At 41.1% G+C, this 12,396-nt stretch overlaps 1 protein-coding gene across 3 annotated transcripts in view; it reads left to right on the top strand.

Annotated features, from left to right (window-relative positions):
• Positions 1 to 12,396, top strand: part of AKT3 (AKT serine/threonine kinase 3) — a 156,399-nt gene that overhangs the window by 76,386 nt on the left and 67,617 nt on the right. For all 3 annotated transcript variants that reach the window (XM_026669404.2, XM_087967234.1, XM_087967238.1), the window contains one exon: positions 5,279 to 5,390. In XM_026669404.2, the coding sequence (XP_026525189.1) occupies positions 5,279 to 5,390 (112 nt within the window). The remainder of the gene's footprint in view (positions 1 to 5,278; positions 5,391 to 12,396) is intronic.

Below are 12,396 nucleotides of genomic sequence, written 5' to 3' on the forward strand. Positions count from 1 at the left end.
CCCTTTGGGTATAGACAAGGACATCAGGCAGAAAGATCTGACTTTGGGGACAGAAATAGGAAGGAAGGCCAGAACAAAAGGTCCTTATGTGGAACGGGCAATAAGTCCTTTTGCCGCCCCAAGTAATATAATTCCCGATTCTCCCATAGGAGGATGGTTAAGACTGTTTGCAGGACAATGGGAATCCACAACATCAGTTGCTTGGGTCAGAGAGACATAAGATCAGGTCTCTCCCTAGAGTTCCTCTCCACACCTCCAAACTTTTTCATGATGTGCTCTGTTTCAAGGGTTCCTACCAAAAGGACTCTTATGGAGACCACAATCCAGCATTAGCTGGAGATCCACGCAATCAAACCTGTGCCGTCGGGTCAACAAGGGCAAGGTTTTTATTCACATCTATTTGTGGTCCCAAAATGTTCGGGGGGTTGGAGAGCCATTCTAGATTTAAAATGCCTGAATTGCTTCCTGGTCTACAGGAGATTTAAGATGAGCTCCTTGCAATCAATCCTCCTCAGTATCAGACAAGGAGACATCTTAATGTCAATAGACTTTAACAGAGGCGTACTTACACATTCCAATCAGACCCTCGCACAGCAGATTCCTGAGACTCTGTTATAATAATCACCATTTTGAATATATAGCCCTTCCTTTTGGTTTAGCTTCTGCCCTCAGAACCTTTACAAAGGTTCTGGCGGCGTTAGCAGCCTATCTTAGGAGTCAGCCTGTCAGATTACAATGCTATCTCAACAACATATTAATTTGTCATTGTCAAGCCAACAAGCTAAACTAGATACTCATGTCACCCTACAAGCTCTACAAGAGCATGGATTTTCAATAAATCGGGCCAAGAGTCATTTAAAGCCTTCAACTCGGCTTCTGCATTTGTGAACCATCATTGATACAATGGCTGGGAAGGTGTCCCTATCTCCAGATAGACAGAAGAGCATTAAGCAGTTGTCAAAAGAGATTAGAACTACCAGAAAAGTATCCCTGGCCCAATTATCCAAACTGCTAGGAAAAATGATATCCTGCATTTCTATTGTTCCTTGGGCCCAACTCCACTCCAGAACCCTCCACCCTTTTCATTTAAAATTTCTTCATATCTAATAATATGTTCCTTTTTTAAAAGCTGTGGATATGTAAAAGCTTCTAATGTTGATAGCCAGACTGGTATTTTCATATAGTGATAATCTCTTATTTTTCCCCAAACTGTTAATAGAGCATCCCTAATGTAATGTCTCCTAAAATATCCATGTACCTTACTTTCTTTATACCATAAAAATGCATGCCAGCCCAATTGTAAATCATGCCCTTCTAGCATTAATAATCTGGCATTTTTCAATACAATCCATTCCTTCATCCACATCAATATTGTTGCCTGATAGTATAGTTCCCAATTGGGTAATCCAAAATCCCCTCTCACCCTTGCGTCCTGCAGTAATTTTGTCTTAATTCTTGTCTTTTTCCCCTGACAAATGAATTTCAACATCATTTTATTTAAGCCTTCAAAGTATTTTTTTTCAGTCTTATTGGAATCGTCTGGAATAAATATAATATTTTTGGCAATATGTTCATTTTAATTGTCGCTATTCTACCTATTAAAGATAGTTGTAAGTTTTTCCATTTTTCCAAGTCTATCACAACCTGTTGTAGTACTCTCTCGCAATTATCTTCTTTAAGTGTTCCACATCTAGCTGTCATTTGTATCCCCAAATAGTTCACTTTTTTGTGAACTGATTATTTAATTTGTCCATTAATATTTTCTTTTGTTTTTCTGTCATGTTTTTTGCCAAGATTTTTTTCTTTATTTTCAATCCTGCTACTTCGCCAAACTCCTCTATTTCTCTAATCAACTTAGGGCCTGTTTCCAATGGTTCTTCCAATATAAAAACCAAATCATCTGTGAAAGCTTGTAATTTATATTCTTCTTTTTATTTTCATTCACTTTATTTCTTCATTTTTCCTAATATTTCTATTCAAAAGTCAATACAAACAATAATGGGGATAACGGACATCCTGGTCCCTTTTTGAATGCTAAAATTTTCTGTCAATTCTCCATTTATCATTATTCTTGCTGTTTGAGGGGCAACATGTCCTAATCCTAACCGACAATGTGGCCACAAAGGCCCATATAAACAAGCAGAGGGGCACCCATTCAAAATCACTGATGAGAGAGACAGAGAAGCTGTGCCACTTGGCAGAGAGGAACTTGATCTCCATCAAAGCGGAACACATCTCGGGACAGTCAAACACCAAGGAAGACTGGTTGAGCAGGGCCAATGTTGACCATTCCAAGTCGTGCCTGCACCCGAGACTGTTCCAGGAGATGTCACATCTGTTTGGCCAACCGATCATAGACCTCTTTGCCTCACCCATCAATGCACAGCTCCCGGGGTTCATCTCAAAATTTCTGACACAAGGAGTGGAGAGAGTCAACGCTTTACGCTGTTGCTGGCCTCGAGGTCTTCTCTATGCCTTCCCTCCCCTTCCACTGATTCCCAAGGAAATACAGAATCTTCTAGAGGAGAAAGCGGAACTGTTGTTAGTTGCACCTTATTGGCCAAGATGTCTATGGTTCGCGGATCTCAGGGATCTGTCAATATCAGACCCATGGAGAATCCCGCCAGAAAGAGTCTCGCTCACACAGGGTCCAGTTCAACATCCGGACCCACAATGGCTGCACCTAGCTGTATGGCGCTTGAGCAGAGATGTCTGAAAGGCAAGGAACTCTCCAGTAAAGTCATCTCTACGATCCAAGCAGCCAGGCGTCTGTCAACGAACCGTATATACAACGCCACCTGGAATATCTTCTGTAAGTGGTGTGACAAGGTGAAAATAGACCCCACATCTCCATCGGTGGCACAAATATTGGACTTTCTTCAGGAAGGGTTGAACAAAGGACTCTCACCAAACACTTTGCGTAGACAGGTGGCAGCTCTAGTCTTGGTCATTACTTGTGGTGAACTAAGATCCATCGCTCATCACCCAAGAATTCACAGTTTCCTCCATGGGGCCACTAATTTAAGATCATCAGTGTTCCATAGATACCCCACCTGAGTTCTAAACAAGGTTCTCACAGCACTCACAAAACAACCTTTTGAGTCTCTGAGAACCACAAGTCTCCACCTACTTACATACAAGGTGGTATTTTTAGTAGCGATAACATCTGCAAGATGAATTTCCAAGCTTGCCACCCTATCTGTGAGACGAAGATCTCTGCATCTTCCATTCTGACAGAGTTGTCCTTCATCTCGATCCAACCTTCATTCCCAAAATTAACTCGACCTTCCATAGAGCTCAGGAATTGATACTCCCCAACTTCTGTCCTAGACCATCTCACGATCTAGAGAGACAATGGCATCGATTATATGTGAGACGTGCACTCAGAATATATATAGACAGGACTGCATCTTTTAGGAAGAAGGAGGCACTCTTTGTCTCCTTTCAACCAACTAATCAAGGCAGGGACTGTTGGCATACGGGCACTCTTCATCTCCTTTCAACCAACTAATCAAGACAGGAAGGTGACCTCATTGACTGTTGGCGAGGTGGCTACGGGCCACAATTGCAAAGACTTATGAGTCTCAATTATTACCTGTACCTAAAGGCATTATGGCACATTCAACTAGGAGTACTGCAACATCAGCTGTCTGGGCTACTCAAGCATCGATAGAAGAAATATGTAGGGCAGCAACGTGGGCTTCACCATCGCCATTCATAAGGCACTATAAATTTGACATTTTTGCTTCCGCTGAAGCAGCCTTTGGCAGACAGGTATTACAGTGGGTCCACACGTAACAAGAGGGGACTCCAACCAGACGGAGACCCTCTCGAAGGACATGCCAAGCTTTGGTATGTCCCATGTCTGGATGCTCTGAACAGCTCATCTGGATAAAGGGCATTGGTACTTACATGATACGCCTATTCTCTGTGAGCTACGCCTATTCTCTGTGAGCTGTGAAGAGCATCCAGCCCCACCTTTATTGGATACTTTATTGTTTAAATGCTCTTTACGGTAATTGTTTTATAATTTTAGAATTGTAAACCTCCCAGAATCACTTGGTTGAGTTGGGCAGCTTTAGAAATTGAGTAAACAAACAAACAAACAAACAAATCAGGGCAATGAAATTATTATATATAGATAGTGCCCAGTTAGCGAACACAATTGTGACTGACAGTTTGGTTGCTAAATGGAAAATCATGTAACTGGACTGTGTTTATGCTTTTATTTCAGCTTTCCTTTCTCTACACTTTTTCAACCTTCAGAATGCTCGTCCCAGCATTGGGATAATTAGCAAGAAGGGAAATAATGTTTGAATTTACAATCATTGGAGGGGAGTAAGTTTATTCTCTTGTAATCCAACCTCTCCAGTGCCTCTCCTTTGCAAGGTGAGGTGGGAAAAGGAGGAAAAAAATGGGTGAAGCACAGGAACGATTGCTTAAAGAGATTATGGGGAAGGAAAAAAGTGTAAAGCAGAGGACAACATATAATTGACTGTAATGGTGAACTTGACTGAGAGAGAAGCTGTGAATGTCATAAATGCACATCTTGTTTGCAAAACTACTTTTTCAGCACTGTCATAACTTTGAATGGTTTATTACTGAAGCCAGTTGGTAAGCAAAACCTACCTATACTGAAAAGTTACTTTCCTTGTTTTAAAATGTATTACTGAGGAATATGCAACATGGTGTGCTCTACTTGTTAGGCTACATATTCAATGATTTTTGACTCCTGTATTGATTAAACTTTCTGAGATTTAAACTAATCTAAAACATCTGGAGGACACTGTTGCTACTTATCTTTGGGTGAAAAAAGAAGAAAAGTAATATAATATACATACAGGAAGTTTATCATCATAGTCATTTATAATACATTGTTTTTTGGGGGGAATCTTTGACAGGAAGATGTTTTGATCTACTGATTTATTGGTGAGGGAAGAGTGCGTTTGTGTTTTGCAGAGGCACTTTTTATCCTTGTAATCTAGAATGTCATCTCCTGAACTGATGCTAAAAGATTTGATGGGGTTACTGCCAGGAGCTGCAAAGGAAAGGGATCGTAAATGACCTTTCGTCTGTTCTTGGAAATCTGTCAGCATTTGGATTCAACTGAATATAATTTTTTTATTCCAGCTCATCTTCACACATACTTAATTATTTTTCTCCTAAGCAATGGAGTAAGTGTATATGCATGTGTGAGAGGCTGAATGTGCATGTATCTATATGTATTTTATAACAGAGTATTTTGCTTCAGCATGTTATAAAAATATTATTTTTCTAGAATGCCAACTAATGAAAACAGAGCGACCAAAACCGAACACATTTATTATTCGATGTCTTCAGTGGACCACTGTGATAGAAAGAACATTTCATGTAGATACTCCAGAAGAACGGTGAGAAATAAATCCAAGTGTGTCTTGTTGGGCTTTTTAAATGTTGGCAGTTTTTAGAAGAAAAAATGCATTTTGAGAATTTGTGTTCATTTATTGAAATTATGAGCTAAAGTATTCCTAATTAGAGAAAACAAAAAAACAATTATAGCATTTAATTGTGATTTAAAATACTTGAATTGTGTCAGATGTTTAAGGTAGGCGAAGTCAAGAAACCGAAGCAGCAGAACTGCAGAAGAGCTTTCTGTTAACATATACCGTATTTGCGGCGTATAAGACGACTGGGCGTATAAGACGAGCCCCCAACATTTCCACTCAAAATATAGTTTTTGTTATATACTCGCAGTATAAGACGACCCCCCACTTGGAGGCATGCTTTTCAAGGCAAAAAGTCGTCTCATACGCCGGCAATACGGTAAGTTGTAACACTTGGGGTATTCTGGATATAATTCTTGATTGACACCCCCAACCCCTTTCCCCCAAACTTACAAAGCCACCAAAATGCTTTAGAGAGGCAGCTTCGCCTTTCTCAGGCTGGCACTCAATTCCTCTCCCTTTCTTTGTGACAGCCCCGCGTGCGTGCCATCGGGACTCCAAGGGTGGGGATGGACAGCTGCCAACTCTCTCTCTCTCTGTCTCTGTCTCTCTCTCTCTCTCTCTGTGTGTGTGTGTGTGTGTGTGTGTGTGTGTGTGGTGTGGAGGGTAATTCCGGCTATCTCTGGCCTCCGCTCGGTTTTAAAGTCGCTTGGCCGGTTCAAGTCGCAGCGCGCTGGCCGGGAGACGCGGCGCCGGGTGGAAGCTCGGTGCAGGGGAGGCAGATCTTTCTCTCTTAAGCGGGGAGGGGAGGAGGGGACAAGAGGAGGGACGGGACGGGACAGGGGCGGGAGGAGGCGCTCGCCTTCTTCCACCGCCCACCGGACCCTTTTCTTCCCAAGGGGACCCTGGAAAGCAGCTCGGGAGCCGGGTGGCCCTGCCCAGCGGGGTCCCATCAGGAACTTCCTGAGGACACCCCCTGCCCCAAGCACAGCCCTCCCGGTCTTTCAAAGAGGGAGGGAGAAGCGGGAGGAGCAAATTGCCGCCCCGCCCCGCTGCCCAGAAGGAGGGGCGCCACAGTCCACCCCCACCACCTTCTCCCCCCACTCCCTGGGCCATTACGCGGCTCGGGGCTGGCTGGGAAGCAGCCCCGCCAGAGACCCTCCCGCTCCACCCCACCCCACCTCCAGATTGGCCTGCGCGCCCGAGCCGGGCGGAGGGTGGGTGGGTGGGTGGGAGGAGGAGGAAGAGACTTCGGCTGGGCTTGAAGGGGGGCAAGTTGCGGAGCTCCCCCGTCGCTCTTGCACCGAGTGACAATGTATTTACCGGCGTATAAGACGCACCCCCCACTTGGAGGCATGTTTTTAGGGCAAAAAAGTCGCCTTATACGCCGGCAACACGGTAATAGAAAAAAACAGAATGTTGAAGGCTTGTGAAAGTTTCTATCTTACATCAAACAAAATCAAGGCAGGGTTATTTTGAATTTCTCTCTTATGTTTTCTTCTTTTCCAAGATAAAGTTGTCTTTTCTGATCTCTAAATAGTTTATTATCCTCTTGCCCCTTCCCAAGCTCAATACTTCATATTACTTCCTCTACCAGTATCATATGTCCCCTCCTGCACATGGTAATGGGCCAGATAACTCATCAAGGGCAATGGGCAAATAATCATTTTTGTGTGAAAATGGATTTAGCAGCTTGTCAAGGTCAGTAAATAAATCTGATGAAAATGGAGATGGAATTGGAAAGAGCACAGCAACTGAAGAATCTGACTTGGCAGGGAACAAAGAATCTTCTTCATTCTAGAGTCAATATTTGGCAATTCTGAATGTAGTTCACAGAGACAGGTTTCTGATGAAAATTTCAGATAGAACTGGCAGTTAATCCTTTGCTCCCTCTTACAACCCCTTCAATTCAGGGTATTCAATTCAGTTATTCTACATATCCCTTCCTATAACTGGAGTCCACAGTATGTTCTGCTATGTATTCCTTTCTTCATTTACCAGGACACAAGGCAGAAGGCAGGTCCTCTTGGACCAGTGAAATACCAGATGAATCTTTGCTAAAGCAGGCAACTGCACAAAGAAGTTCACTGGGCTAATCTGATGTGTAACAGGGAAGAGGTATAGAAAACAAAGAAGATGACCTTGACAGAGAAAGGGAGGATCTGTTATCAAGACAACAAACATAAACATTGCATAAACACAGACAACTGCGGATTGGTATGAAATTGTCTCAGAGATACACCTCCAAATTCATGTGAAAATAAAAAAAAAGAGGAGAATTTACAAAGATTTACAAACTTCTGTTATAGGCCCTTAATAAAATAGTTTTTGGCATGCTGGCATCCGTTTCTTGGTCTGGTCTGTCTTACAGGGTTGTCATGGGCTAATAAGTTTGACTCTAGCTTTTTGGATAGGTGAGAGGAAGCGAGAAATGCAGTGGAAAACAACAAACATTCTTTTAGAATCTTGGTGTCCTCTTGCCTATGGGCATCTGCTGCTCATTTGTACACAGCCTTGGCTAAAGCTAACTACTTATTTAATGAAAGTTGTGTAGTTTATGTCTCTTGGTGAAAACCAGAGGCTCAAAGAACAATGGAGGCAGGAGTGGAGGGCAAAATCCGTAGGTGATAGCTGTAGGGTGCTTGAAAGGCCAACACACAATTGGAGGAATGTGGTGAGATGTTATACACAGATTCTGCAAAATGCAATAAATCAGTCCAATTATCTAGTTAATGAGAAACATAGCAAATAAGGTGTTCCATTTTCAAAATTTGGGTATAAATTAAAAGCCACAATCTAATATCTCATAATTGAGTGAGCAGCTGTATCAGAAAATGTGATCTAGAAAGAATTATGTAGTCTCTTGAGCAGATAGATCTTGCATGCAATAAAATGAACTATTTGGATAACAAATTCTCTGCCACTAAATTGGTTGCACACCTAGAAGAATAGTAATAAAATCTAGGGACATTGTGTTCTTATTTAAATTATTATTATTGTGGTTGGTTGCACAGTCAACCAGATGTTAAGACTAGACTTGGCATTTTTATCCACCTATTAAACCCTTCCCAAGGTTCTGTGATAAACAGGTGTTGTTTGATGGCATTAAAGGTATCATCACATAAGATAAGCTGTTCCAAGTAAAGCTGCTTTTTGCAGTTGACAATGATTTTATCAATGCCAGTAGTGTTCCAATGGTGCCCCAGATGTTTTATGATTACATGCCAGGCACCTCTTGGTGCTGTGTTTCCTTTCTTTTTGCCAGTTATTCTATTAATACTTGCACTTTGTTCTCTTATCTTCTATTCTGCTATCTCCAGTACTGCAAAGTCCACTATCTAGATTTTTCTTCTTTCTTATTGAAAATGATTAAAATATGGGTTTTGTTTGAATTCTAAAGTATTATTATTATAATTTATCAGTCTGCATTTGGAAATCTAATAATATTTTAATCTGCTCATTTTTTACTTTTTCAATTATATGTTCCCACCAATTTTTATTACTGACAGATGGTAATTTTACAGATGTTCTGGTGAATCATTTTGATGACTGTATTAAGTCATTGTTTATATTCAGTTTGTTGAATTTCTTGCATGACTTAAGTATATGATCTGTTTCTTCTGCTTCTGTGCACAATCTGTACTTTGAATCATTTGACAATTTTTCAGTTCTGGCCATGATTACATTAGTTCAAACAGCTTGCTCTTGCACAGCCAAAATCAAATCTTCAGGGTTATGTTCCAGTTGTAAGCCATTGCCAGACTTTATCTTTATCCACTTTCTCCTAAATCTTTTTGAGAAATTGACCAGGTAATGCTTTTCCCTGCTAGCATCCTATTTGTATGTGTTACATCATTTTGATATTAAGTTTTTGCTTCCTGCACATTTACTAAGCTTCAGTTTTTAGCTTGATCAATGCTTGTTCTTGGCTGTTTTTTACATAATCAGCTAGTGCACATTTTTCTTAGAATTAACAGAATTGAAAGGGACCTTGGAGGTCTTCTAGTACAACTCTTGCTCAAACAGGAGATCCTATACCATTCTGATCAAATGGCTATCTAATCTTTCTTGGAAATCTCAAAGGATGGTGCACCTACAACTTCTGGAAGCAAACCATTCCACGGATTAATTGCTCTCATAAACCGGTCCAGGATCTGATTTTTTTAAAATATAAATGATACTGTGCTTCAGGGGTTAGATGGCATAGACGTTGGTATTTGAACATAGAGCTTTTTAACATATTTTATTGTGTTTTACTAATCTAGGTGTAATGTTAATACATACATACAAACATACATATTGCTAGTTCATGTATGATATGCCATCTGCTTGCTAAACAAACAAACAAACAAATAAGGTCGGATCTCTCTTTATTAATCTCCTGTGATTAGGTTGATCCTCTCTTCTTCGCGATAGCCCCTCAAATATTGGAAGATTGCTATCATGTCACCTTCTCTTTATTAGACTTGACTAGATTAGACTAGAGATAACCCAATTCCCCAAACCATTCATCATATGGTTTAGCCTTCAGTCTCCATGTCATCTTTGTTGTCTTCTCTGCACTTTTTCTAGAGTCTCAACATTTTTTTTATATTGTGGTAACCAGAATTGACAGCAGTGTGGCCTTACTAAGTATGGTCTTATCACTTCAAATGATCTTGATACTATCCCTCTGTTGGTTCAGCCGAGGACTGCATTGGCTTTTTTGACAGCTGTAGCACACTGCTGGCTCATACATGTGGCTGTCTTCTAGGACATCTAGAACCCTCTCACAGTTACTGCTATTGAGTCAGGTGCCACCTATTCTGCACTTGTGCATTTGTTTTTCTTGCCTAAGGGTAAGACTTTACTTTTCTCACCACTGAATTGCATTTTGTTGGACAGCATTCAATGTTCAAGTCTGTCCTTCTGTATCTTGAGTCTGTTTTCTAAAATGTCTTCTAAAACAGTTAATCAGTGGAATGACTCTTCTCCAGAAATTATGGGTGCTCCAACACAGGAGATTTTTAAGAAATATTTGGACAGTCATTTGTCTGAAATAGTATAGAGTTCCCTGCTTGAACAGGAGATTGGACTGGAAGACCTCCAAGGTCCTTAAAACTCCTTTATTCTGTTATTCTATTATTGTTGGCTGTTCCCTTCAGCTTGATGTTATCTGCAAATTTGATGAGTTCCCCTTCTAGACCATCATCTAGATCATGAGAAGAATACTCTGCCTAAAACAAAACCTTGAAGTATCCCACTGCATGCATCCCTCCATTTCGATGTAGTTCCATTGACGACTACATGTTGAATGCAGTTAGCCAGTTTGAATCCATCTGGTGGTGATTATTATTATTTATTAAATTTGTCTGCTGCCCATCTTGCTGTAAGACAACAGATATAGCTATCTATTCCATATTTTTCTATCTTACAAAGAAGTAAGGTGTGGTCTACTTAGTCAAATGTCTTACTGAAGTCTAAGTAAGCTATGTCGACAATATTTTTCTGATTTAGTCACTTTGTCAAAAAGGCATTAAGGTTTGTCTGGCATGATATATTTTTCACAAACACAAGCTGGTTTTTAGTAATTGTCTTGTTTGTTTCTAGGTGCTCACAAATGTATTGGTTGATTATTTTTTCTATGATCTTCTCAGGTACAATCTAATCTTATGAAGCTTCTCCTCTGGTAATACTGATTTGCAAACTAGGGCATACAAAACCTTTGCTAGACTAATACTTGAATATAGCTCATCTGTCTGGAATCCGTAATGTATATCAGACATTAATACCGTGTTTCTCCAACAATATGGCCTCCACCAATAGGAAGCCCCACCATGTTTTATTGGCATAAAATCAAATTAAGCCCCTCCCCCCAAATTAAGGCACATATTAAACATGCGAAATGGGGGGGAATGGGGGGGGGCTTGCCGTTAGGAAGTACTTTTGTTGCGTGCCCGGATATGGTGCTGCCTGCGTTGGTGGGGCACTTCATATCGGGAGACCTTCCGCCACCATTGCTTTCCCTTCTCCCTTGCTGCCGCGGTGTTAGAGCAACGCCGCAGCATTTGGTGCAAAGGGAAAGGGAAGGCGGCGACAGGAGCGCCTGAAGCCAAGTGTCTCCTCAGGGCCCCGGTTGCAGGGAGGAGCCCTGACTGGCCGCACGTGGCTGCACCAAACGCCGCGGCGTTGCTCTAACGCCACGGCAGCAAGGGAGAAGGGAAAGCAATGGTGGCAGAAGGTCTCCCGAACATCCAAGCTGTCGCCGCTCGCCCACCCGATGATGCAAGGGGGGGGATTAAGTCACCCCTAAAAAGACGGCCTAGCCATTTTTCCAGGGGTCAAAAAAAAAATAAAGCCTGGCCTTATTTTGTGAGAAACACGGTACAATTGAGCGAGTCCAGAAGTATTTTACAAGAAGAGTACTACACTCCTCTGTTTGCAACAGAATACCCTACACCACCAGACTTGAAATTCTAGGCTTAGACAACCTTGAACTACGCTGGCTAAGATTGAATTTAAGCATAGTACATAAAATTATATGTTACAATGTCTTACCAGTTAACGAATATTTCAGCTCTAATCACAACACAAGAGCACACAACAGATATAAACTTAATGTAAACCACTCCTTGATTGCAGGAAGTACAATTTCAGCAACAGAGTGGTCAATGTCTGGAACTTACTACCTGATTCTGTTGTCACATGCTCAAACCCCCACTCCTTTACCCTCAAACTAACGTCTATTGACCTCACCCCTTTCCTAAGAGGTCTGTACAGGGCGTCCATAAGTGCACAATTGTGCCTACTATCCCTGTCTTATTGTCCCCAATTTTTAGTATCTATTTCATGTATTTATACTTATGTTCATTCTTATTTCTATTATATTGTAATCGTTTGACAAAATAAATAAATAAATAATAAATAAATAAATCAATAATAAATAAAATAAAATAAAATAAAATAAAATGATGTCAGTCTGATTGGTCTGTAG

The sequence above is a fragment of the Notechis scutatus genome, chromosome 1, assembly GCF_049901735.1.
Source record: "Notechis scutatus isolate UNSWTSFEM ecotype Mainland chromosome 1, rNotScu1.2, whole genome shotgun sequence".
In the NCBI taxonomy this organism is placed as follows: Eukaryota; Metazoa; Chordata; class Lepidosauria; order Squamata; family Elapidae; genus Notechis; species Notechis scutatus.